General features: G+C 36.0%; 1 protein-coding gene across 6 annotated transcripts; it reads left to right on the plus strand.

Moving 5' to 3' along the window:
- Positions 1–26,839, plus strand: CCP110 (centriolar coiled-coil protein 110). Of its 6 annotated transcripts, none has more exons than XM_029222034.1 (16): positions 1–199; positions 1,800–1,945; positions 4,310–4,465; positions 7,742–7,870; positions 11,016–12,663; positions 14,674–14,801; positions 15,600–15,777; positions 16,335–16,474; positions 16,724–16,840; positions 17,183–17,284; positions 17,472–17,588; positions 20,623–20,696; positions 21,253–21,315; positions 21,991–22,050; positions 22,538–22,623; positions 24,979–26,839. In XM_029222034.1, the coding sequence occupies exons 3-16, from the start codon at positions 4,325–4,327 to the stop codon at positions 25,029–25,031; spliced, it is 3,036 nt and encodes a 1,011-aa protein (XP_029077867.1). In that variant the 5' UTR covers positions 1–199; positions 1,800–1,945; positions 4,310–4,324; the 3' UTR covers positions 25,032–26,839. The 6 variants fall into 6 exon arrangements, 4 of the variants coding, with proteins under 4 accessions (XP_029077867.1, XP_029077864.1, XP_029077865.1 ...); XM_029222031.1 differs by having other exon boundaries at positions 14,671–14,801; positions 24,979–25,278; XR_003793351.1 differs by lacking the exon at positions 22,538–22,623 and having other exon boundaries at positions 14,671–14,801; positions 17,524–17,588; positions 24,979–24,988.
- The last annotated feature ends 917 nt before the right edge of the window (positions 26,840–27,756 follow it).

The raw sequence follows: 27,756 nt of genomic DNA on the forward strand, positions 1-27,756 counted from the left end.
GTCCGGACGGCGGCGGCAGCGGCGGCGGCGGCGGTTGCCAGGAGCCCGCGTTGCCGCCTGAGCACCGTAATATGGCGGGGAGGAGGAGGAGGAGGCGGCGGTGGATGGAGCTGCTCTCAGTCAGTACCAATTGAGCAGTTTGTTTCCTGCCAAGGCCCGGAGCGAGGGGAGGAAAGCTGCCGTGGCCGTGGGAGAACAGGTGTGTGCGTGAGAGGGGCCTTGACTCAGCGGGTCCGGCTGCGAGGCCGCAGGGCGGGCGGAATTGGCGCGCTATCTGAGGGCGGGCTCTGCACGGAACCCGAGCGAAGGTGCCGGGCTCTTGGGCCTCGAGCCTCTGGGAAGGCTCCGGGTGGGCGGAGGCGGATACCCCGGGGGCCGGCGGCACCGGGCGCGGAGGTGATGCTCAGATGCTGGCACCGTCTGGTGGGTGTTCGGGATGGAGCCTTATCAGAGGAGTTGGGGGAGGTGGGCTTGGGGCGCTAGGGTGAGGACAGAGGGTCCCCAGTAAATAAACTCGGGCCAGACCCGAGGAACCACCTCCTGTTGATAAAAGTGGTTGGGCCTTTTTTTTTTCTGGCGAGGGGAGCATCCCCAGGGTGTGCCCTGGCCGTTTCTGAACGGCAGTTACCACCAAGCAAAGACCCTAGGAGCGCTGTTTACTCTGACTTTGCGATTCTCTGGGGGCAGAAGCATGAAGAAAAAAAGGAAATTCTCTTTATTACCCATGATGCTACTGGGTGTTTCCCACCCTTTGCTTCTATCTGGTTATAATCCCAGTTCCCTACCCCCCAGTTTAGGCAAATGGCAGGCACCTAGAGATTGATTTAGTGGGGAGGGGTCTGGACACAGCAAAATGAGGAAGCTGTTGTCCCCCTTTTTACGTTTTTAAGTTAAATTGAATCTTACCAGGAACCAAGAACTGTCGCTACCCTCCAGGAGTTCATAAACTAGTAAAAAAAAATCATAGTCATCATCATCCTCTTCGAAATAAAAGTCGCTCCCATTTATTGATGCTTTCTGCATGTCCTACAGTATACTAATGAACCCTCACAGAATCTCTTTGAGATAGATACTCTTGATTATCCCTGTTTTACAAATGAGGAAACTGAGACAGAGATGGTAAGTGAATTGCCAAGAACATACAGCTAGTGTGTGTGCCTGAATAAGAACCTTCCCCTTTATTGCCTCTACAGGAAGTTTGTTTTTAGGATGACCGATGGGTAAACAACCAGCTAACAACTGACAACAAGGCAAGATGTGTTCTGTGTTACTTTTACCATTCCCTTCAGTGACATTTCTGATAGAGCACTGGTGAGGAATAGGTAGCAGAATCATTAGTCTATGGAGTTTGCAAAGAGGCTTATTTGGAGAAGGATCATCGTCTAAATGGAGAAGACAGGGCATGTCTGAACTTGATGCAGCCAACAAATTATTAATTCAAGTGGACCAGTAATGCCTGCTGGTAAAGTATGGGGCAGCAGATTTGTGGCTGGAGTGGCCTTGTAGTCAAGGCTCCCTTAAAATAAAACCCTGCTGACAGGGGTAATTGTGGCATGAGAAGTGAAGTGCCCTCTTGCTTAATCATGTAAGATACAGACACTCGCTTTTTAAATGGTTGCCTTTGCAGTTTAGAGGTACCAGTTTCTCTGAGAAAAGGGTCATCTATGAAACAGTCATTCTCAAAATTCCATTCTTCCTTGCTAGCTTCTTTGCTGTGTAGTCCACTGTCTTCTTTTTTCTGGTTTACATTATTGTTTGAGCTAATTATCCTAATTTATTTATTCAATATTTTTATGAAGTGCCTACTGTGTACAGACACTGTCCTATGTAATGGGGATTCAGTGGTGAGCAAGACTGAGAAGGTACCTGTGCTTATGGAGCTTACATTTTGGTGGAGGAAGAAAGACAAAAACCAAGGAAATAAACAAGATAATTTCAGATAGTGGTAAGTGCTATGAAAATTGGGAAACAGCAGGGTAGTGTGGTAGTGAATGACACAGGGTTAATTTAGTTGGGATAATCAGGGACGGCCTCAGAAGAGGAGACCTCCAAGCTGAGACTAAAGGATGAGAGTGATCCAGTCATGCTCTAGGGTCACTTGGTAATTTCCATAATCATCATATTAGACTTGTATTTGGATGTTTAATACCTTATTATAGGCTATAAGTTATGCTGTAATAATAATATATTGCTGTATGTCTGCAATATGTATGACAAACATATACTGTTTAAGGGATGTGAATTTAACTTCCTGAAGCAATGAGGCATATTTTTTATATGATGTTGTTGAAAGAAATATAAAACTTTTGCCATAAAGATATTTTATTTCCTTAAATTTCCCAGACCTTCCATTCTTTGCTTGTGTGTCCATTGGAAGTATATTACATTAATTGTATGAGTAATCTGTTTTGGTTTCTTGTAATGCTGGATGCATGGGTTGTGTTAAAAAATCTTTTGAAGTATTTTAGTAGAAATGGGGTCATTCGAATTTCTCATATCTTAGCTTATGCCTATTTTGATTGTTAAGATATCATAATGTGGGTTGAAGTCTAGATTAAAAAAGGAGGCCTTGCTATGGTTATCATGCAGTTAAGGTGTTATGTTTTGTTTTTTACTTTTGCTTGTCTTATGAATATAAGTTTGCAAAATAATCTCATTTACACTCTAGAGAACCATTTCTTTGAAATTAAACTCTCAGTTTGCATAAATGAATGTAGAAATAATTAGAATTGATGGGATGGTAGGAAGAAGTCTTGCTATTAATAAGACTACGAGTTGGTCAAAAGTAGCAATATATCTTTTTTCATAATCTAATCATAATTTTGAATATGATTTTTCTTCATTTCTAACTGTGATATTATTTGTCCCTGATACGTTAGCGCACTAAATTTTTAAGTACCTTGAGGCTTAGGGCAGTATCGTATTGTATCTTGTTTCATGTTTGCATATCCCACGTCATGAATTGAATTTCCCTTCCCTCTCTCTTTTTTTATTTGTTAATTAATTGTTTTAAAATGAACACTTAAAGAAGCATTATTGTATTAGTTTTTCTTTTTTCACAGATCATATCGTTGTTGGTTATGTGTCCAGTGATATTCCTCTTTCCCTTTCCCTTTCCCTTGTTTATTTAAAGGAAACAATGCCAGACATAATGCTATGGAAACAGGCAATCAAATATTTAACACTTGCTACATGAATGAATTTGGTATCTAATCCTTCCTTTTACCTTGTATTTTCATAGCCACCATCACAGGTTCCCAGAAATTGTGAAATTACTGGACTGATTATTTTAAGTGGTTTGGTGATGGTTCCACTTTTTAACAGTAAAGTGAATTAATACGAGAGCCAGTAGATTCTGTTTTCCACTTCCGACTGATTTGCTCAGTTATCATGGAGTCAAATTATATTCTTAAGATATGCAAGTAATAGACTTTGGACTCCATGATAGAAAAAAGAACTTTTGAAAGTAAATACCAGTTTTTATTTAACTAGCCCTTTTGTCTCTTTTTTTGGCTACAAAAGCATTCCAACCTTTGTATTATTTAGGTTTTTTTTTTTTAATAAACCGTGGTACACATTTTTGTGCTTAGATTTCTTTATTATTTATTTATTTTGACTGCGTTGGGCCTTTGTTGCCGCGTGCGGGCTTTCTCTAGCTGTGGCGAGCGGAGGCTACTCTTCGTTGGGTGAGCAGGCTTTTCATTGTGGTGGCTTCCTCTTGTTGCAGAGCACAGGCTCTAGGCACGCAGGCTCAGTAGTTGTGGCTTGCGGGCTCTAGAGCACAGGCTCAATAGTTGTGGCGTATGGGCTTAGTTGATCCGCGGCATGTGGGATCTTCCCGGACCAGGGCTCGAACCTGTGTCCCCTGCATTGGCAGACGGATTCTTAATCACTTTGCCACCAGGGAAGTCCTATTTAGTTTTCCTTGTGATGTGTAGATAAGTCCTCCTGAAGAAAAGATAATATTATGTTTTACAACTGAAGTTAGTTAGGTTGTATAGAACTTTGTTTCCTTTCAGAAGGTTTCATCGCTGAGTTCTTAGTACTTTTCTAAACTAATCACATTTAAAGATTGATTATGTACAAATCTTCAGAAATATTTATTATATGAAGCAAGGCTTGACTGGGCAGGGTCTTGAGGTGCTTTCCTATACCCAAGAATTAGCTCCTGATCAGTGAAACAATTCTGGGAAAGCCAGTTCTAGGAATTGTGAATTCTAGGAATATTTCAATGCCCTACAAATTTGCCAAATAAATTAAGATCTATTTTTGTCAGCACATTAAAAATGGCTTTTTTTCTCTCTTGTAGTGTGATTGTGGGAAGATGGAAGAGTATGAGAAGTTCTGTGAGAAAATTCTTGCCAGAATCCAAGAAGCATCACTATCCACAGAGAGCTTTCTACCTGTCCAGTCTGAAAGCATCTCACTTATTCGCTTTCATGGAGTGGCTGTGCTTTCTCCACTGGTAAATGTTTTTGATTTTAAATAATCTTTTTTTCTATAGTGAACCACTAAGGTAGTTCACAGAAAAACAAAAGAAAGGCTGGCTTATAAATATCAAAAAGATGCCTGACCCTTTTCATAAGTAAAGAAATGCAAATGAGTTAGCGGTTGTTTTTTTTTGTTTTTTGCTTTTTTTTTTTTAACATATTTGATTGGCAGCGATCTGATAGGACCTAGTATTTCTTTTTTTTGGGGGGGGGTAGGAGTTAATTAATTAATTAATTTTTGCTGTGTTGCATCTTCGTTCCTGTGCAAGGGCTTTCTCTAGTTGTGGCAAGCGGGGGCCACTCTTCATCATGGTGCGTGGGCCTCTCACCGTTGCGGAGCACAGGCTCCAGACGCGCATGCTCAGTAGTTGTGGCTCACGGGCCTAGTTGCTCCGCGGCACGTGGGATCTTCCCAGACCAGGGCTCGAACCCGTGTCCCCTGCATCGGCAGGCAGACTCTCAACCACTGCGCCACCAGGACCTAGTATTTCTTAGCTTGTGGGGAGGAGGCACTTAAAATGCACTTTTGGTGAGAGAATCGGTTGATTTTATTTTTTGATGAGCAGTTTGGTAGTGTTTATCAGAATTTAAAAGTGTGTATAACCTTTGACTCAGCAATTCCATTTTGGAGAATATCTTACAATTATACTCATCCATGTGCCTGAAGAAGTATGTGTAAGGTTATAGGAGCATTGTTTAAAAGAGCAAAAGATTGATAAACAACCTAAATGTCCATTAGTACTGGACTAGTTTAACTAACTGGTCCACTTTATAGACTCGTTAAAATGAGTACAGTAGATCTTAATGTGTGGGCATGGAAGGATCTTCACAAGCTGCTGTAAATCACTGGACACAGCATGCTCTCAGAGGCAGTATAGAGTAGTAGTTAAAGCCTGGCTCTGGATCCTTCTGGCCTGGATTCAGATTATTGCTCTGCCACTTACCTGCTGTGTGAACTTGGAGGTCCGTTTTCTTTATCTGTTAAATGAGGCTAAAAAACAGTGCCTACCTCATTGGGCTGTTTTGAGGAAAACGAACTAATACATTTAAAATGCTTAGAACACTACCTAGATCATAGTAGGCACTTAATATATGCTAACTATTTGGGTTTTTAAATAAGACTGTTATCTTCTTTCTCTGGGGAGGAGTGAGGGAATATCAGATGAGAGGGAAGACGCACTTTTCATCGTGTTTCCCTTTGATACTGATTGAATATTTTATAAATGTATGTGACATTATTTCAAATCAGAAAATATTACTGAAAGAGAGTTTTAAATTTATATCTTTTTTGTATAGCAGGATTTAAAAGGTCAATATTTTCTGTCAACTTTTTGTAATGAAATTTTCAACCATACAGAAAAGTTGAAAGGATAGTTCAGTGACTACCCACATATCTACCATTTAGATTCAACAATTTTTAACATTTTTGCTGTCTTCACTTTATTGCGTTATTTGCTTTATTTAAAACTTTTTTTGTTTTATTGCTGAGCCATTTGAAAATTACAGATACATGACACTTCTCCGCTAAATATTTTGGTATACAGTTTCTAAAAATAAGGATACTCTCCTACATAAAACTCCAATATCATATCACACTTTATGAAAATTAACAATAATTTTAATAGCATCTAATATTCTATTTATATTCAGATTTCTCTATTTGTGCTGAAAATGTCTTTTATAACTTTTTTATTGTCTGGATCCAGTCAGAGTTCACAAATAGCATTCACTTGTTATGTTTTTTAATGTCTTGGACATAGAACAGTTCCTTAATTTCTTTAAAAAATTGTTCTTTATGATAGTAAATTTTTAAAGAGATCTTACAGAATGCCTTATATTTTGGATTTGTCTAATTGTTTCCTCATGGTGATATTTAACTTACCCTCTAGTCCCTGTAGTTCCTATAAACTGGAAATTAGCCTAATAGTTTGGTTAGAGTCAGGTTAAACATTTTTAGCAAGAATTCTTTGGAGATGATGCCATGTACTTCATATTAAATTAAATCAGAAGTTACATAATGTGTAGTTGTTTGTTTATTAGTAATGTGTAGTTTGAACACTTGCTTCTACAGTGGTGACTGCCATATGACTCTAAAGGTATACATTTTCTTTTCTCTTTTTGATTAGCAAGTAAACTGGAATGATTCTTTGGTACCATGCAAATAAGAAAAGATTTTAAAACATTTTTATCAGCTACTTGATGACATATTGCTTGATTAGTTTAATATAGGCCAAAATGTCTGGGCCTTGTTGTGTAAGGTCTACGACTTTATCAGTTACTTATTTATAAACAAAATCTAATGCTTATGGACCTTAATCCATGATTTTAGGTTGTATTTGATAGTCAAATACTGCAACTTTGAAATAATTTTTTATGACATGTTTTCTATTTGCATAAATCTAAAATAAGTCTTGACTCCTTAACATAGTGACTAAACTTCCCAGGACTTAATAATAAAGACTTAAATCCACACACAAAAAAAATAATGCTTGGACGCCTTCAATTTTTTCAGTACATTACATTTTTATTGGAGGTTACAATGAAGTGGAACCAAATATGTGTTCTGATTTTGTAGGCAAATAAAACATTATCTGTTTCTTTTATCATTAAACCTTTGGACATTTTTTTGAGGTAGCAAAGAGGTGAAACGTATACTGATTAGAGGATTAGAAACTAAAGAATCTAACTGAACCAGTGAAGTAAGACATTACCAAATGAAAATCAAAACAGTAGCCAACAGGGTTAATTTTATCTTTCATTTCAGAGCATTTGATAAGTGAACAGTTTTTTTTTCTTTCAACTTTTTTTTTCAATTGAGAATAATTACTTACAGTAAAATGCACAGATCTTAAGTGTTAAAGTTCCATGAATGCTGGGGACTTCCCTGGCGGCCTAGTGGTTAAGACTCCGTGCTCCCAATTCACGGGGCATGGGTTCAATCCCTGGTCAGGGAACTAAGATCACATATGCCACACAGTGTGACCAAAAAAAAAAAAAGCAAAAAAAGCAGTCCCATGAGTTCTGATATATGGCATCCATTTATAACTCACACCCACACAACATTTTCATCACCACAGAAAAATTTCATATGCTCCATCCCAGTCATCACCCCCAACCACTGTTCAGATTTCTTTCCCTATAGATAGTTTTACCTGTTGCACACATTTTTAATCATTCTGGTTCAAAACTACCTGATTTTATGATATTTTTACATTTATGAGAAATAATTACATATTTATGATGTTTTTCAGCTTAATATTGAGAAAAGAAGGGAAATGCAACAAGAAAAGCAGAAAGCACTTGATGTAGAAGGAAGAAAGCAGGTTAACAGGAATAGAGCTTTACTGACACGTGTCCAGGAGATTCTTGAAAATGTTCAGGTGTGTAATTTAAGCTCTTTTAAATTATAATTAAGAAATCATGAATTAAGCATTGATGATAATTTTTCAGAAATAAATTTGCCTTAGTAGTTAATTACCAATATACTGCTAAGCTTGAGAATCTTCATAATTTGTGATATTCCATTTCAGTTACTCCAAAGAAAATTCACTTGCTTGTTAGTGGTGCTCAGTACTTGAATCAGAGAGTACTTAGACAATGGACCCATACACTGAGTATAATTGCTTGTTGTCTATGTCTTATGACTCTAAAAACATTGAATTCTCAGTGACAAAATGATAGAATTGGCCATTGTAGTTTACCTCTGAACTAATCAGACTATTGGCTCAATGACCTTATTCTCATTCTCTGCTAAAGTAAATAACTGTCCCCCATTTTTTTTTCTGGTGAAAATTCTGCTCTTAGATACACAAATGCAATTTAGATTAGATAATAGAATTGCCTAGATGCATCTTAGATACAAATTGAAACTTTTTAAACAACACATCTATACCTTTGCAATGATTTTTATTTAATTTAAATTTGTATAAACAATGTGTTTTAAGGTCTGGATCATTTCATACTAAAAACAGTGAATTAGATAAAACAAATAATTTCTGCCTTATATAACCCTGTTTCGCTGGTTACATCTTTTAATTTTTTTTATAATCCTAGGGGTTTGTGGTTTGCGTAATTCATACTAGATGATTTATGTACAATGACCCTTAGGATATTTCCCTCTAACTACTACCTTCATTTCTCTGTGGGTAGTAGATTTTAATTTGTAAAGTATAATTACTGCTCATATTGAGTTTATAAAATGTAGTGAGTAGCACAATAAAGGTGGGTTTTTAATTTATTAGATATTTCCTATTATTGGAACAAAAATGGCATATCATTCTTGGTCCACTGAGGGAATATATCAAATATACTGCTAATGAGTTTATTGTTGAGTTTAAAGACTTTCTCTGCTTAATAGAACGTGTACGATGTTGAACTATAGAGTAATGAATTAATTATTCAGATAGAGAAATTTTATATAATACAAACAGATTTCTAAGGTCTGTTTTACCTGTAAAACCTATGATTCTGATAGATTTTGTTGTTGTTGTTATTTAAATTGTCTAACCAAAGGCTTTTTTAGTGATGTATAAAAAGCATGGCTGCTGAATATCACAAATATGAAATGTTTAGCTATTTTGAGGAAATAATTTATTTTATTTAAACCTGCGAACATGTGTCATGAGTATGTATCCCTTTTGTTTTATTTCGATCGTGAGGTTGTGACCAAGTAGATCTTGTTGTACTGTTTATTGCGTAGTACCTGGAAATCATTACATGTCTTGGGATTTGTAAGGTAAAATAGGAGTGCCATATTGCCTAAGAAAAAAAACACACACAAAGCAACCTAAAAATCTTTTAAAATTCAGGATTCTGGAGTGTATTCATATGATAATATGATAATGATTTCTGCCAGTTTCATATATGCTTGTATAATGTTTAGAAAACATCCTAGTTCACTTTTTGTTCTTTTGCAAAGTCGAGTTATTTAGATACAAAATGTAATTTTATTGTTTTCTGTTGGATCTTTTGTGTATACAATTGTTTTCATCTTTATTAAATTTTTAACTTATTTTGCTTGTTCAAAAACTCATTAACAGGTTGCTGTTTTATTTTTTTTATTTTTTATAAATTTATTTATTTATTTTTGGCTGTGTTGGGTCTTCGTTTCTGTGCGAGGGCTTTCTCTAGGTGTGGCGAGCGGGGGCCACTCTTCATCGCGGTGCGCGGGCCTCTCACTGTTGTGGCCTCTCCTGTTGCGGAGCTCCGCGGCATGTGGGATCCTCCCAGACCAGGGCTCGAACCCGTGTCCCCTGCATTGGCAGGCAGATTCTCAACCGCTGCGCCACCAAGGAAGCCCCCAGCTTGCTGTTTTAAATGATCATCCAGCTAATCAAATTGAAATTTGCCTTAATCAGGTTTTAAGTTGAAGTTTTTCTTAATTTTTAAGTATTAAGCTCGATGGCTGACCTTTCATTTACCACAAATTTGTCTCATCATATAGAAGGATTTTAGTTAAAATTTGGAGTAAGTGTATGGGAGGCAGGAGTCTTGGTACTGAATTATTTTTTTGCTTAATCAGTGTCCTGGGCAAGTTAGTTCTTGTTAAAGAGGAATCATCTATGTAAGAAATTTAATTACTTGCTATTTATCTTACACATTATTATCCCTAGATGACAGTTCTCATAGGAGGAGCAGTTGGTGATGTTATAACATATAACCAGAAGAAAGTTGAGGAAAATGCTTCTATTCCAAGATTAAATTGCACATGAGTATATGAATATATATGTGTATATATATGCACATATGTTCATATTTGTATCAGATTAGATAAGTGACTTTTTTTCTTTTCTTTCTTTCTTTCTCTTTTTTTTTTTTTTTTTGCGGTACGCGGGCCTCTCACTGTTGTGGCCTCTCCCGTTGCAGAGCACAGGCTCCGGACGCGCAGGCTCAGCGGCCACGGCTCACGGGCCCAGCCGCTCCACGGCATGCAGGATCCCCCCGGACCGGCGCACAAACCCATGTCCCCTGCATCGGCAGGCTGACTCTTAACCACTGCGCCACCAGGGAAGCCCCTCTTTCTTTCTTTCTTTCTTTTTGGCCGCACCTGGCGACATGTGGGATCTTAGTTCCCCGACCAGGGACTGAACCCGCACCCCCTGCAGTGGAAGTGCGGAGTCTTAACCACTGGACCGTGAGGGAATTCTCTTTTAATCTGTTAATAAATAGGCCAGGATGACCAGTAGATGCTTTTTATAGTAATTTGAGCTCCATGTGATATAGAATACCATAGAAAAGGTCATCTGAGTTTTTGTGTTTTCAAATATTAGAACTCTGAATCTTCAGTTTCAGTTTCACTTTAGAAAACAATGAAATCAAAGGCTTTTTGTGTAGTCAGGAAATATTACTTTTTGTTAAATTTATTTTTATTTATTTATTTATTTTTTGGCTGAGCCACACGGCATGTGAAATTAGTTCCCCAAGCAGGGATCGAACCTGTGCCCCGTGCAATGGAAGCACGGAATCCTAACCAATGGACCACCAGGGAATTCCTGGAAATAATAATTTTTAAATTTCCTTTTTCAGGTTAGAAAAGCACCTAATGCCTGTGATTTTGATCAGTGGGAGACTGAAACAGTTTACTCTAATTCAGAAGTCAGAAACTTGAATGTTCCTGCTACACTTCCAAATATCTTGCCAAGCCCTACCGAACACTCTACTTTAGCAAAGTTTGAAAAGATAACTGGAATTTTGCCATTGAATACTGAGGACCAATTTAAATCTAATGGGGTAGACTTAGCTAGGGACTCAGAAGAATTCAGTTATCTGAAGCAATGTGATAGTTCAAATATTAGCCACGCCGAAAACGAAGCTTCTCTAAAGACCTCCTCAGCAGCTGCACAAGAGCCGCTTATTTCTGGTGGTCTCTTTCCAACAAATGAAGAACAAGAGCCATCACTGCTGGGGGAAGTTACTCCCGATCCCTACATAATGAGTCTTCAGAAGCTGATGAAAAAGTCAAAGGAATATATAGAAAGAGAGCAATCTAGACACAGTCTGAGAAGTAGTGCAAAGAGGAGTGTTAATGAGAGTTATTCACACAAAGAAAATGATGCTGTTAAAGTGACTGACTGTGAAAAGGAGAAGGCCCAGTTGATGGGCAAGCACTGTGGTTCAGTTATTCCTGACAAACCAAGCCTTAATAAATCAAATGTTCTTCTCCAAGGTGCTTCCACTCAAGCAAGCAGCGTGAATACATCCATTTTAGGTAGCTTTTCTAAAGTGGACATACCTATACCAACTGGCCATTCTACTGTTTTAGAGCCTGATTCTGATTTTAAACGCATTCCCACTTTTGTTACTGAAAATAATGTTATCAAAAGTCTTACTGGTTCATATGCCAAATTACCTAGCCCAGAGCCAAGCCTAAGTCCTAAAATGCATCGAAGGTGTTCTAGGCCATCATCAGCATGTCATATACTTATAAATAACCCAATAAATGCTTGTGAATTAAGTCCTAAAGGAAAAGAACAGGCAGTAGACTTAGTTGTTCAAGAAACTGATGAAAAAACAAATGTACCTGAAACTGTGCCAGAGTTACCAATTGATTTAGCAGGAGTTTGTTCAAGCAAGGTTTATGTCAGTAAAAATACATCTGAAGCCATACAGGAAATGGTTTTAGGTAAATCAAATCAGGTATGTCAGTCTTCAGGAAGTCAATTAGAAAATAAAGTTATTCATGGACTTGCTATCATGGAAGGTCAGTTAACATCTGATGGGAGAGGACCACAGAAAATGGACAGTACATGTACTGCAGTGGAAAGATTGCATGAGCCATATGCCACCAGTCAATGTATAGTGAGTCAAAACTTTGGAACTGTGAGTGGACTCAAGTCAGCCAATGTGTTAGAGAAAAACTGCAATTTCCAAATGGGACTGAATAAGTCTTACGACGTAAAAAACCCATCTCCTTTACTGATGCAAAACCAGAATACCAGCCAGCATATGGACACCCCTACAGCGTCCTGTGGAAATGAACAATTTTTGGATAACAGTTTTGAGAAAGTTAAACGGAGACTTGATTTAGATATTGATAATTTGCAAAAAGAAAACTGGCCTTATGTCATAACAACTGGAATAGCTGAACAGGAAAGGCAACATTTGCCAGAAAAAAGATACTCTAAGGGGTCTGTCTACATCAACAAGAATAAAATATTAGAAAGTAGTTCAAAAGGTAAGAAAGCTTCGAAGTGTTTAATATCTGCCAAGCAGGTGGCATCTCTATTTAATACCTTTAATTGATAATTAATAATTGTCATAATAATAATAATTGCAGAATAATTATAATTGTCTTCATCTGTTCATTTATCAGAGAGCATCACTAGCTACAGTTTACTGCCATTTGATAGGCTTTCTTAAAGGATTTTCCTATTTAGATTATGAATCTTTCACAATCCACTTGGTATTATAGAGAATATTGTTAATGACTGGAGGAAAAAGTTCTTGCATGAAACATCACTCATAATTTTAATCCAGTATATTGCTATGATGTCTTCCTTTTGGACTGTGGTTTCTAATATTTTCATCAGTTTGCCCTTTCATTTGTAATGAGATCTTCATGTAGTTGGCCCTTTAGTAAACACTTTAACACTAAATTATTAGAGAAGATATCACAAATAAGGCTCTGTGAGTAGTGTTTCAAGAGTGGTGTCTTTATTAATGAAAATTATTTCAAATTTCTTTCTGTTGCATCTAGTGTTATATTAACAGTAACTTGTTAAAACATGTCTTCTTTATTACTCCTTACTTTGTTGTCATGGCTCATAATTCTTCATTACTGACGTGGAAGACATATAAATCAAGTAAATTATGTTTTTAGACACAGACATTTCAACTCTAATGTGATATGCATCCTCCTGAAAAAAACTTCGTATTCTGTAAAATTGCACACTAAAAGTAACAAGGTTTATAGGAAAAATAGGGTTGGGTTGGGGCAGACTACGTAACACCTGTGCGACTTTATAAGCACTCTAATAAAAACAGTCGATATCTGAGGAGCCAGCTTGGCTTCTCCAAGTAGATGACGTAGCAGGCTAGAAGCTGTCTCGGTGAATACCTAAAGGACACAGACTGACCAAGTGGCAGTTCTGGCAGTGCTTTCACAAGAGGAAGGCCGCTGCGTGTGAGATGAGGCCAGGCATGGAGGCAGCTGGCTTGCTATCAGAGTGGGCAAGGGCGGCAGTGCATCGTACCGAGAGCTGCCCGTAGCTTGGCTGCCTGCCTCGGGCACATCTCCCAGAGAGGGATCCCCTGGACAGGCACTCATTTATAAAGTTTTTAAGGTAGAGCTGAATGGACTCCAGTTGTTGGCTGAGTGGTCGAGTGGAGGGCCTTTTTCCTTTCTTGCTGCACGTTGCAATTCAACTGCTTTTCCAGCCCCCCTCCCCCGCCTATAAAAAAATTGCACGTGAACAACTGCATATTGTTGTAGCTGAATAAAATCTATTTAGGAACAAATTATCAGAATACCATGGCAGGTAGGACAAATATAATGTGCTTATCGTCAATGAAAATCATTGACTGTATTTAGAAAGAAGGATTCTTTGAATTTAGTTGAATTATAATGGATTCCTAAATATCTATGTGCTACATCTGTGTAATACTTGATATTTCAACATTTCAAAGTGTCACACCACTTTCTATTCAGTAAGTTGCATAGTCATACTGATTTAATAAATTTTTTAGTTAGTAATTAAAATATCTAGAATTTTAATATCCAGTCTTTTTTGGAGCCTCAAGCTGAGTAGCTTTATACTGTCAAAGCAACATTTATTTTAAAAAAGTAAAACAAAGCAAAAGTAGAAGCTACAATACCAGAGACCCTGGAGAAGGACAGGAGTGAAGAAAATAAATGGAGGTGAGATGCACATGAGAACCACATTGTGAAGTTAATTGGAGTAAAGAGAATTGGATGGAACACGTAGTCTTGGCTTCATCAGTTCAGATCATGATGGGATCTGTCGAACGAGTGGGTTAGGGTGATGAGATACAGACCTTTAGTAGCATGAAATGAGAGGAGGGCAAAAGAGAATGTGATTCAAAGTGGGGACCTGGCTGTATCTTGATTGTACTGGGTCAGATCCAGGAATACTCTCTGGTCAGAAGTGTAATTTAAATTGATGTTATAAAACATCAGATATTACTAAATTTTCTAAATTTGAGGGCACATGTTTCTTTTCAGAAGGTGAGGAGATATTAAAAAGCAAGATGATAGCTTTCGAAGAAATGCGGAAGAGACTAGAAGAGCAGCACGCCCAGCAGTTATCGTTACTCATAGCTGAGCAGGAAAGGGAACAGGAGAGACTGCAAAAGGTGAGGAATTAAAATGTAGGGATATAGGGCTGGTGAGGGAGTTTTGGTCATGTATAGGATACTTATAATTGTTACCCTTGTATATCTTAATCTAAGGGGGTTATTGATTTTCATACATGGAGAGTACTTTTTTGTTTGGATTTTAAAAAAAAGTGACTTTGGAATTATCAATTTTTTTTTTAACATCTTTATTGGAGTATAATTGCTTTACAATGGTGTGTTAGTTTCTGCTTTATAACAAAGTGAATCAGCTATATCTCCTCCCTCTTGCGTCTCCCTCCCAAACCTCTAGGTGGTCACAAAGCACCGAGCTGATCTCCCTGTGCTATGCGGCTGCTTCCCACTAGCTATTGGTTTTACATTTGGTAGTGTATATATGTCCATGCCACTCTCTCACTTTGTCCCAGCTTCCCCTTCCCCCTCCCCATGTCATGGAGAGTATTTTTATTGCCAAAATGTGAATTAAAATATTTTGATCCTTATCTAAAAATAAATGCATAATTTATCAAAAGGATACTTAATTGAATCCTTGATTCAAAATCTGTAATATTTTTAAAAGGTATTTTGTAAGTAGATGCTGAAATATGCATTCTGTAAGAGTATATCATAAGAGGAAGGACACTTGTAAGATTATCACATTTCAAAATCAATTAAATAAATTGTCAATTTTATTTGAGGGAGGAGAACCTGAAATAAATAATTTGCTGATAATCATACATACTTTTAGCTGAGCCTAAAATACTATTTGGAGATGTAATTAAAAGAGCTACCATATTATAATAAACTGTTAATCTACAGGAAATAGAAGAACGGGAGAAAATGTTAAAAGAGAAGAAGGTGATTACAGCGGAAGCCTCTGAATTGGACACTAGCAATGCTGTGGACTTAGAATGGAGAAAGATAAGTGACTCTGGTTTACTAGAAACAATGCTGTCTCAAGTGGACTCACTCCATTCTTCAAATTCAAATAGTTCTGGTAAATATTAAAAAAAATCCTTTTCCATTTGAAAAAATTATCCTATAGTAAGATATTTTATTTGGCACACTTTAAAATTGTACCTCCTTTTTATAAGTCATTCCACATCCAACCCATGCTATTTGCCAGCTTCTTAGAAACTGGTGAAAAATGAAATGATAGCAGCAGATCAAAGACCAATGAGCAGGTTCACGAGAAAAGCCACCTTAGCAAGGAAAATATCAGGAAATTTGACTCAGAGCCTGGTCTTTGTTCATTCAAGTAGCAGGTGATATTCTTCAAGTGATAACACAGTTTGCTATCTCCTGAGTGATCTTGAATTACATCTAATTACCCAGTCCCAATAAGAGCTTATCTTCACATCTTCAATTATCCTGAGATGCTGTTTGTGTTGAAAAGATCCATCTGGTGCATATGCTTAAAGTCCATAAATATTTTAAGTCTGCTATGGATCAGTTTCAGAGTTGTTATTCTTGATGAGTGTCATGTTTATTTGGATGTTCTGTGTATTCTAAGTATTTGACATCAAGTATAATACTTTATGTATATTTCTCAAGGTTTCACAAGTTCTGCCCTACAACACAGCTTTGGTTCTGCAAGTGAAGTACCATTCTACCTCTGGGGATCATCAACTAGTGGCTTGACCAAACTCTCAGTAACAAGACCTTTTGGAAGGGCCAAAACTAAATGGTCTCAGGTGGGCAAACTTAAAGATACATGCATGCACGTCTGTCTATATCTTTTCTAAAGAGCTATGTTATCTTAGGTTGTACAAATGAGGCATAAATATTTTGCAATACATCAAAAGCTTAGCTTTTATTAAAGATTAAACTACACAGAGTAAACATATATAGAAGAATTTAGTTCATTGTAATAGATTAAGATAAACAGTCTTGAGTATAATGCTCAGATTATTAAAATGTTGTGTCTATCTTATTTCTTTTAGGTTTTCAGTGCAGAAGTACAAGCAAAATTTAACAAAGTAACTGCAGTAGCAAAAGGATTTCTTACTCGTAGGCTCATGCAGACAGATAAACTGAAACAACTTCGACAAACTGTAAAAGTAAGAGGATTGTGTAAATTGTATTACATTTCTGTCTCAGTTTCTATCAGTGTTGTGACAGCTGAGTTGACAAATTAGTTCAGAACTTAGGCAGATCAAACATTTTTTAGCCACATAATATAGGCTGTTTTAGAAATTGATTAATCTCATTCAGATAATTTTTTAAAATATGTAAACGAAGTAATTTGTGCATTTTTTTGGTCTCACTTTAACGTGAGTGCTGTTTGACTTCTGATGTAATAGTTTTGTGTTCTTCATTTCGTTTTGACTGAGAAAAAGAACAAAAGGAAACTCCAGTGATCATGAAATCTTTCTAGAAAAATGAAGGAGCATTTCTTTCAGGATACTATGGAATTCATAAGAAGTTTTCAGTTGGAAGCACCGTTAAAGAGAGGTGTTGTTTCAGCACAAGATGCTTCTCTTCAGGAAAGAGTGTTAGCTCAGGTAATGCATGTATCCTCAAGGCTCTTAGGAAATGGAAATGTTTTATTTCTCTACCTTTACTGAACCACTGAAAGTAGGTTTCAATGAAAACTTTAACCTTTTTCTCTAAATAAGAGCATACGTAACACTACTGACCTCTAACCTCATCTTTTTAAATGGGTATAATATTTTCTTCTTTTGAACTTAGTTGCGAGCTGCCCTGTATGGTATTCATGACATATTCTTTGTAATGGATGCAGCTGAAAGAATGTCTATTCTACATCATGATCGAGAAGTTCGCAAAGAGAAAATGCTCCGGCAAATGGTATGTTACATGACTTTTAAACTAGTGAGTGAAAAAAAATCTCTATTTCTTTTACACTCACAAATTATTTCTGTTACCAAATGTGTGGGTTTTCCCCCCCACACCAGATCTCTGACACCAGCTGGGTGTCCTACAATTCAATTCAGTTCTGATACCATCTACCTGGAGTTAGTATCAGATCCTACATGTCAAGGAGGCAGTCTTATGAGACTGCCTGCACTTCAGATGCCAATCTCATTAAATAAATCTTTAGGAAAAAATAGGAAAGAATTTTTGTACTTGTTTAGATACATATTAATTATACATGTTAATTCAAGGGTTAAGTATATTTTATTAATAATTATGTTGCTTCTGACTAACTAGCCATAAAGTGGGGTTCCCATGACTCCCTCCTCGGGTTTGAAAATTTTTCTAGAATGGTTCACAGAACTCGGGGAAACATTTGCTTACATTTAATGGTTTATTATATAATAAAGGATACAGTAACAGATACAGATGAACAGCCAGATAGAGAGATGCATAGGGCGAGGTGTGGAAGGGTCCTGAGAACAGGAGCTTCTGTCCTGTGGAGGGTGTGTGCCACCTTCCCAGCATGTGGATGTGTATTTTAGGGTTTTTATGGAGGCTTCATCACGTAGGCATGATTGATTATTGACTCAATCTCTAGCCTCTGTCCTGTCCCCACAGGATAGGGGGTGAGGCTGAAAGTTTCAAGGTTGTAATCGTGCTTGGTCTTTCTGGTGACTAGCCCTCATTCAGAGCCCACCAAAAGTTGTCTTATTAGAACAAAAGATACTTTGGGGAATTTCCCTGGCTGTCCAGTGGTTAAGGCTCGGTGCTTTCACTGTCGGGGCCTGGGTTCAAAAAAATTGCTTCTATCACCTGGGAAATTTCAAGGGATTTCGGAGCTCAGTGTTAGGAACCGAAGTCAAAGATCAAGCATTAGAACAAAAGATGCTCCTATCACTCAGGAGATTTGATTAAAAGGGTTTTAGGAGCTTTGTGTCAGGAACTGGGGTCAAAGACCAAATATTAATAGGAACCAGGGGCAGATCAATCGATTGATTCATCTATCTATAATTACTTCACATTGAGGTTCTTCTGGGTTTGGTGTAATTGATACTAAATATCATTCTTTATTGACTTTAGCACCATCCTACAATTCTTTTTTTTTTTTTTAATATTTATTTATTTCTGGCTGAGTTGGGTCTTCATTGCTGTGCACAGGCTTTCTCTAGTTGTGGCGAGTGGGGGCTACTCTTTGTTGTGGTGCACGGGCTTCTCATTGCGGGGCTTCTCTTGTTGCGGAGCACAGGCTCTAGGTGTGTGGGCTTCAGTAGTTGTGGCTTACGGGCTCCAGAGTGCAGGCTCAGCAGTTGCTCCGCACGGGCCTAGTTGCTCCGCAGCACATGGGATCCTCCCGGACCAGGGCCCAAACCCACGTCCCCCGCATTGGCAGGCGAACTCCCAACCACTGCACCACCAGGGAAGCCCCCATCCTACAATTCTTAAAACAGGTAGTTCCCAGGATTACCAATAATATTTAAATCTGTAGACAAATTTAAAAGAAATTGGCAAGAATTACATACTGTTTTTGGGATTAGATTTTTGAGTTAAGTGTTGAATATTACTTGGATGACTCATAAAAAACTGTCCGCTGCTCCTGATTGAATTTCCTTGAAACTGTCATGTACATTTACCTCTTTTGGAAATCAGAGTTAGAAAAGAGGCTCCAAATTAATTTGAAAAACAGTTGATCCTTGAACAACGTGGAGGCTTAGGGGTGGCCCACAGTCAGAAATCTCAGTATAACTTCTGACTCCCCAACAACTTAACTACTAATAGTCTACTGTTGACCAGAAGTCTTACCAATAACATAAACAGTCAGTTAACACATATTTTATATGTTATATGTATTATATACTGTATCCTTAAAATAAAATAAGTTAGAGAAAAGAAAATATTAAGAAAATCATAAAGAAAATACATTTATAGTACTGTACTGTATTTATCAATACCATAATTTATGTTGTCTGTTTATAAGATGAATCATGTCTGTTAAGTACCTACATCAATATTGTCTTATATGATACAAAACACTGTAGATGTTATATGTATTACTAACATTAGACATCAAAAATGAAAAGATAAAAAAAATGAAAAGATAATATGAAAAACAAGTTCACATTTATTTACAGTTGTAACAATTCATGCATTGATAATGAGGAAGCAGCAATATGTTTGATTGATGGGAACCTAGTGTAATCAGTATGATTGCTTCACAGTAGCCTAGCCTGTACACTAAGGAATAAATTGTTATAATCATGGCATACAGTGTTGTCATATTCATAATACAGTACTGGAAACAGTGTTACATTAAAAAAAAACCCACATACCTGTGATGATAGGCTGTAGTTGAGAGAGAAGAGAGGGAGAGGGAGGCAGAGAGAGAGAGAAAGAGCGAGAGGCCTGCATACTGAATGGTAATGTAACTCTTTGAAAGCAGTTATAAAACAGTAAGGAAACTAACACATTAATTTTATATTAAATATCACTCACCTTATGCTTATGTAAGGATAGACTAGTATATACATATATTTTATGCATTCATGACATAATTTTTTTTTCATATTTCTAGGTTATGTGGTTCATCTGTGAGTTTTTTAAAGTCATAAATCTCCAAAAAATTTTCCAATATATTTGTTGAAAAAAAAACCTGCATGTAAGTCACCTGTGCAGTTCAAATCTGTGTTGTTCAAGGGTCAACTGTATATCAGAGTGTTGGAGATCTGTGGTTTGAATCAGTGATCTTAGTGTGGTTGGCAAAAGAAAAGCCAAATTTATACCATTTCATTGGGAAAAATAATTTTAATTATTTAATTAAAAAATTAGACTGCTTCAATTGTAAAGACTAAATTAAAGTTCAAAATGCCAGTAAGAGAAGCTTTTCCATGCAATTTGAGATCATTCAATACTATACTTTAGTGGTATTACTGGTACCAGTAGAACTTTATGTTACTTTTGTATTTTAAAGGATAAAATGAAAAGTCCACGAGTGGCTCTTTCAGCTGCAACACAGAAGTCTCTTGATAGGAAGAAGTACATGAAGTAAGTCTTTTTCATGTCTTGTCATATTCTAATTTAATTATTATCAAGCCAATTAATTTTAAGCAACTGTTGGTTTGTATATTCAAATTAGAAATAAAGAATTGTTAACGCTTCTGCAGCTGAGGTGATAGAAATCCCTTTGTATAGTTTTATTAAAATCAGGTGGTAAAATTTGATTTTATCTTTAGATAAATGTATTAACTAATAAATTGGTCAACATTCAACTTATGTAATTGATAGCTAATCAAGTAATCTTAAAAATACTTAATCCTTATATTCAGTGTTAATTTTGTATCTTTTAAATATATTCTTTTTCAAATATCCTAAAGACTTCATAGCAGGAAAAACTTAATGCAAATAATATTCTGAAGCTATCCTATTAAAACTCTTCTTTCTTGAAATACGTCTTTAGTATGCTTATTACAGGTCTTTGAAAGTAGTGCACCAACTTTGAAATGATGATTTGTTTCTGTCATCCTGTATCACATTTGTAATCATGTGTTTTCCCCCTTTCTAAATACATTATTTGTGTGTCCTTATTTTTATATTGTGTTAGAGCTGCAGAAATGGGAATGCCAAATAAGAAATTTTTGGTTAAGCAAAATCCTTCTGAAACAAGGTGAGAAAAATCACTTAGTCTCAGTAAGAGGCTATTTTTTAACTTTTAAGGAAAAGAAAATCTTATAAATCCCAAGCTTGTTTTTTGTTGGCTTTGTTCTACTTTACATCAGTAAATCTCTCCCTGTTGGGGTGGAGGGTCACAGAGTCAGAATCCATAGTAACGCCTGGTCATATACATGGTCATGTGCCAGACCAGATGTTCCTGGAGCTTTCTGTAGGACATGCTATCTCTGATGGAAATTTGAGCCCCATATGTCCTGCGTTCAGTCTGCAGTCCAAGGGGTCTTTGATACTTACTTAAAAACCTTAGAAAGCTAGCTTAATGTTTCTGACATGTTTTCTGCTCTTACGAGAGTGATGTTTTGTTTCTCAGATGTTTGAAAGGAAAAATTCCTTCTGTAAAGTACATAAATAAATTATCTAAAAGCACAAGGATTAATACTTGTGTTAGACATCTCTTTCCTGATAAAAAAACTGAGGTTTGTTCTCTTGGTGAGCAAATAAGCACTATATTAATACACTTTAATCAATTTGTTTTGCATTGTGATAATGTATAGGCCAAATCGTTGCATCGTTGACTTCTGCCTCACTGTTTCTTTCATCTGTTGAAAGAAAGTGGGGGAAAAACTGAATTTATCCTATTGAATTAATTTTTTATTTACCTTGTCAACAGAGTCCTTCAGCCAAATCAAGGACAGAATGCACCTGTTCATAGGCTACTGAGTAGACAAGGGTAAGAATTCAACACACATGGGTATTTAAAAATATTCAAATCAAGATTAGCTTTGAGAGGGATTAGCTTTTAATATAAAGGATAACTATTTTCAAATGTGATCTTTTTATCGTATTAGGAAGAGCTTTTAACGTTTTGTTCAAAGATAACCCTTTGATGTACTGTTGTGTATTAAATTTTAATTATCATCTTATGTTGGCTTGTTTTTACTTTTCATTTCATACCATTTTGCTCATTAAATAATGTAAACATCCACATAGTAAGTTCAACATCACCAAAGTGTTTTCTCCAACAAAGCATAAGTCATGGTTATAGTCTCCTGACGAAGGGAAAGGTATAGTTTCTTTACTGTGCACATGCATGAGACTTAATTCTTTTCAAGCTTATTGTGCTTTGAACGGTTGATGCAGTATGGTTGCTTTTTTTTGAATGTTGAACATTTAGAACTTAACGCAAGTGACTTATTAATTTTTTTATATTCAATTAGAACCCCTAAGACATCAGTGAAGGGGGTTGTGCAAAATAGACAGAAGTCTTCACAGAGCAGAGTGCCTAACAGAGCGCCTGTTTCAGGTGTGTAGCAAACGAATTCCTGAAACCCATTCAATAGAAAGATGTGCACAAGCTGCCCCATGACCCAGGCCATACCAGCGGGATAGAGTGTCTTTCCTTGCCACCATAATTTTGGCATATTCACCGTCATTCCTACTAGTGATCATTTGTATTAGTATTTTGCGGCAGTCAGGAGATCTTAGTGAAACTGTGGTTGCAATCTTGATTTCTGTAAATTCCATGGAGACACTATGTATTTTTTAATCTGAAAACTTTGTAGAATTATACATGCTTAACTCAGAAAAGTTTTTATAAATGAGTAAAATATAATGATCTGATGTCTAAATCTGTGCATGTCTATTCAGCTTTGGGAAAGTGTATCACCCAGGAATATTTGTATCTGCACATAAGGGGAAGAATTGCTCTCTGACCACAAGGTCACATGTGAATATGCCAAATGGGAGGGGGTGAAGTCTTAATCTTTTGCTCAGTAAGAAGCTTGAGCTAAATTTCTCTTTATGTTCATTATTTGAGAATTATTTAAGGGCTAAGCCAAAAAGTGTATTTTAAAATCCTATTTATGGTGGCAAAAAGACAAATTCAGTGTTGAGCTAATGCAAAACCCTTAAGCTAATGTTTTAATATTTTTTAGGTGTCTTTGTTAAGACACTGTGATAACTCACCAAAAATTATGTGATCCGTTAAAAATACTTGCAAAATGCTTTGCTTTAACTAGACTGATTTCTAAACATTTAAAAGAAACCTAATCACCAGGCAATTAAAATTAAATCTTTAATCAATTCTAGTCTTCTCATTAATACACCATTAGTCATATTTTAGAGCTTTTATTGCTAAGTAATTTTCTCCAAATTAGGAGGGAATAAGCAACATAAATTTTTTCATGTTATTCACCTAAGTTCAAAGAGGGAACAAGATATTGATCACAACTTTGAATTGATTGCTCACCTTTTGCATGTATATATAGTGAATTTAATTCATAATGTTGAATATATAGAGGATAATTTAAAAGGTCATCTTTTGGAATTCACTGTGAGTGACAGTCAATGGAGTTGTTTTAAAGGGGATTACAGAGCTGAAAATCCCGCTTATTCCAGAGGTAGAATCAGCTGGTTTGAAAGATAACCATTTGGAAGAACTCAGACCAAACATCAAACCTGTTGCTTGTGAAGTTACATGGAATTTTAAGACATTTTCCATTTTTTCTCATGTTAGTGTTATATATTGTAATAAATCCTAGCTAGTTGGCAAATCATTGAGGAATTAGTATTGCTTTGCCTAATGTTGTCTATTGCCCGAGTGACTACTCTCCATATTCTTTTCTCATGCATTTCATCTCCACTATTTGTCACCTGTGAATCTATAAGTAAAATAGCAACTACTGTTTCTATTCAGTAATACGCAACAGTATAAAGGAGGAATAGGAAGTCATTGCAGTTAATGTGTACAATGAAGTTTAGTATCTAGAACTATTGTGGTTTAATTGCATTGCAACATAATTATTAATAAAAATGTACTTAACCCTTGAATTAACATGTATAATTAATATGTATCTAAACAAGTACAAAAATTCTTTCCTCATTTTTCCTAAAGATTTATTTATACGTGAGTGCATATTTAGACAATTGAAAGAGACTAAAGAATTTTATCCTTTTACATAAACTGAAAATTTGGCTTATGACTAAAATTCTACTATGAATCTCAACACAGGGATCCATAGTTGCTTTTGAAAAGATTATTCTTTCCTCCTTAAATTTTTAATGGCCTGGATTATGTTTCAAACAAATTTGAAATTATGCTTTGATATGACCTACATGGAGGACAAACCTTTTATTAAGCATTTTATAGAAAACTCATTTTTATGTTGATAGACTATCATATTCTTAGACTGAAGTACAATTCTAAGGCGTTAAAGTTTGCTGCAAAGCAATTAAAGTTGTTTATAGTTTTTAGAAACTAAATTGCAGTCTCTGATCTCATATATGTTTTAAAACATTCATTTGATGTCTTGTGCTTGACTTAAGAGTTTACAGTGAAATTCAGAAATTGCTAATTAAAGCAGAGTAGGAGGTAGTAATGCAAAATGGTTAAGTAAAACAATGAATCAGGTAGAATTGCGTTCTCAGAGTTTCTACTTCTAGCTCTGTTACTTACACAGGTGACTTACTCTCCTATGTCTCAGTTTTATTATTGTTAAAATAGTAGTAACAATTTTGACCTCGTGATTATTTTACATAAGGATTAAATATAATGTGTTTTGCTTAGCTCAGTGCTTGGTACATAGTGAGCACTCATTAAATGGTATCATTACAGAAAAACTAACATTGAGAAATAATAATAGTTTTGCTCTATTTTTAGGAGTATATGCAGGAAAAATCCAAAGAAAGCAGCCAAATGTTGCGACAACTTAAGAAGACAACATTCATTAGGATAAAAAAGGAGGGAAGGGTTAGGATCCATATTATTTCCCCTGCTCACGACCTTTTATTTAACTCTGGACTCTGTTTACACAGGCAAAGTGATGCCAAAGGGCTGAAAAATCATCTGGATATTTTGGTCAGTCTGGCTAGTCCCATCCCCCCCACCGAATTTTCCTCTTAATATCAGTTTCAGGTGAAGACAAATTAGCGTTTAGTAATTGGCTCATTTCTGTCCTTAACCTGCACAAACATAAGTTTGTTTTATTACTCAGGTGTCCGCCAAGAACCTTTTTGTAAACTTAAAGGACATTTGCGTTTATTTCTATAAAATATTGAAAAGGTGTGATAACTTATAAATAAGTTCTGAAATACAAATTTCATTAATCTCTGCACACTGATTGCTGAATTTGATAAACTAGATACTGTTCTGTTTGAGGGGAAATTATTGCAGAAGAATGTTTTTCCCCGGTTTTGTAACTTTGAAAACTCTGATTAATCTCTCATATTCTTGGACTTACGGTGTAACCACATAGGATAGAACACTTGCCTGTTGATTGTGGTCCACCAAAAATTCACCACAGGAGTAGCTGGGCATCACCATTTTGGTCATAGGTACACATTCCTCTCAGCAACTAGTTGTCTCACAGAAATGTTAGGCTTAATGTATGTTAATAATGTATGTTACCCTAGTACTATTAGAAACGTTTCTATTAAATTATAAAATCTTTCTGTGGAGGGTATAACAAATTTGGGGAAGATAGCACAACGTTCTTAAATGTAGTAGCGCTTAGGAATGAATGCATTATTACATCTATTTCTTTAAAATAGAATAACGTGTTGCATGCAGTTACATTTTCTATTTAGTCTGTTTATTTCTTCATAGTCTGCTTTTTTTAGCATGCTGGATTTAGGGGAGAATAAAGGGCTATACAATATGATAAATTCAGATTTTCAAATGGGATAATAATACTGTCTAGTTTAAAGTCTGCATTACATAAGAGGCACTAATGTTTAAGGTTTTTCATCACTTACATAATCATTTAAAATATAAACCAAAAAGTGTTACCAAGGGAACATGATTTTATGAAAAAGAATGTTACTGTTAATTTATCATGCCATCTCCAAAAGGGCTTTGTGCTTCTCACATAAAATTGGGAACATTTATGTGTACATTTAATCTTTCTAACTTAAATTTTAAAAAGATACTGGTATTTTGAAAATGCAGACTATATATATATTCTTAATATTCTCTTAAGAATGTCGAGATAAAGATTGTTTTCTTCGATTTTCCATTCCATTTAAAATTTAACTTTTACATCTAGCTGTAGACAGAAAACAGTAATCTACTCTGGGTGTAAACTTGATTTTCTTTATTGAGATGTATCATTTATTTAATGAGTGAATCAGAAAATTAGAAATAGAACACAGTCAAAAATGTCTGAGGTACCAATTTATATTTGTGGGCAAAGTGTATCAAAATTATCTTAATATGATAAATTGTGCTTTATCATTCTGAAAACTCAGGATACAGCTTACTCAGATCTTGTGGGTCTTTCCAGTATGAAAGATAGATGCTAAAAGTTTTGTGTACAGTAATGCAAATTGGCTACAACAAATAGTATGTTTCAGAGATAAAACTAGTTTTAGATTAAGGATGCAAAACTTGAGTGTTTTTTTTAAGGATAAAAGCTTGTGTGTTTTATAAATTTTTTTAATGTTCACAGCTTTTTCTCATAAAAGTGCCAGACATTGTTTTGTGCTTTTAATGGATTTTTATTTATATATATTATTTTTGTTATTTTTTCTTTGAGTGGAATGTCCATGAATGTAAATTATATTTATTTTTATACTTTAATTTTAATTTTCACTAGTTTTGCTTCTAGGCAAAAGGCAAAATAAACTTTTCATCTTAAAAGAAATCTCATTTGATCTTTTTTATTTACCAAAGAAAGGACTTTTGAAAAGTATGTGGCCAAGACATTAATATTGTAATATGATAATTTTTTACAATTACAAGACCCATGAAAGGTATATCCCACTATTTAATATGTAACCTGTAACATTAGCCCCCCGGCATTTGATTTTGCATGAGTTGGACTTTTCAGAGAGCAAAAGTTCACTGGAGCTGGAGATGTCTTAGCCGGATCGAATGGGAGAGAATGCTAAGGTTGAAGCTCACACCAAGCTGCGAACTTGCACAGCGTTAAGAATCCAACCACTGCTGCTGCCTGGTCATCTAACGTGAGCATAGTCCAATGGTCCTCATTTTTACCTCTTATCGAGGAGATATTACATTTGATAATCTACAAGGCAGTGTGAGAACAGCCTCTCCCTTTTCCAGTGGCCACCCTTTGCTCTTGTTTATTATGTACATTGACTGGGAACTCTTTATTACTCATACTGAGCTGAAAACAAGGATCCATTCTGGAGATGAAGATCTTTTTTTCTGTCAGGTGTCACTGTCCCATGAACAACCACACACAATCCCCCTCCTACCCCCAAATGAAGAGTAATAGTTATAAAAAAAAATAAGCAAGTGGAGTTGGAATGCTATCTGTAACACACCATAGTGGGCATACATGTAGGTTATAAAAATTTTAAAAAACAAAGACTTTCAGTCATGGAATGCAGCAAATCCGATTGGGGTGTGGTGCAGTGGAGTCACATCGGTTAGGTTCTAAAGGACAGCTCTGAGAACAAATACCATGTCTAACCA

This window comes from Monodon monoceros, unplaced genomic scaffold (assembly GCF_005190385.1).
Source record: "Monodon monoceros isolate NGI ecotype Baffin Bay Population unplaced genomic scaffold, NGI_Narwhal_1 Super_Scaffold_13, whole genome shotgun sequence".
Lineage (NCBI taxonomy): Eukaryota > Metazoa > Chordata > Mammalia > Artiodactyla > Monodontidae > Monodon > Monodon monoceros.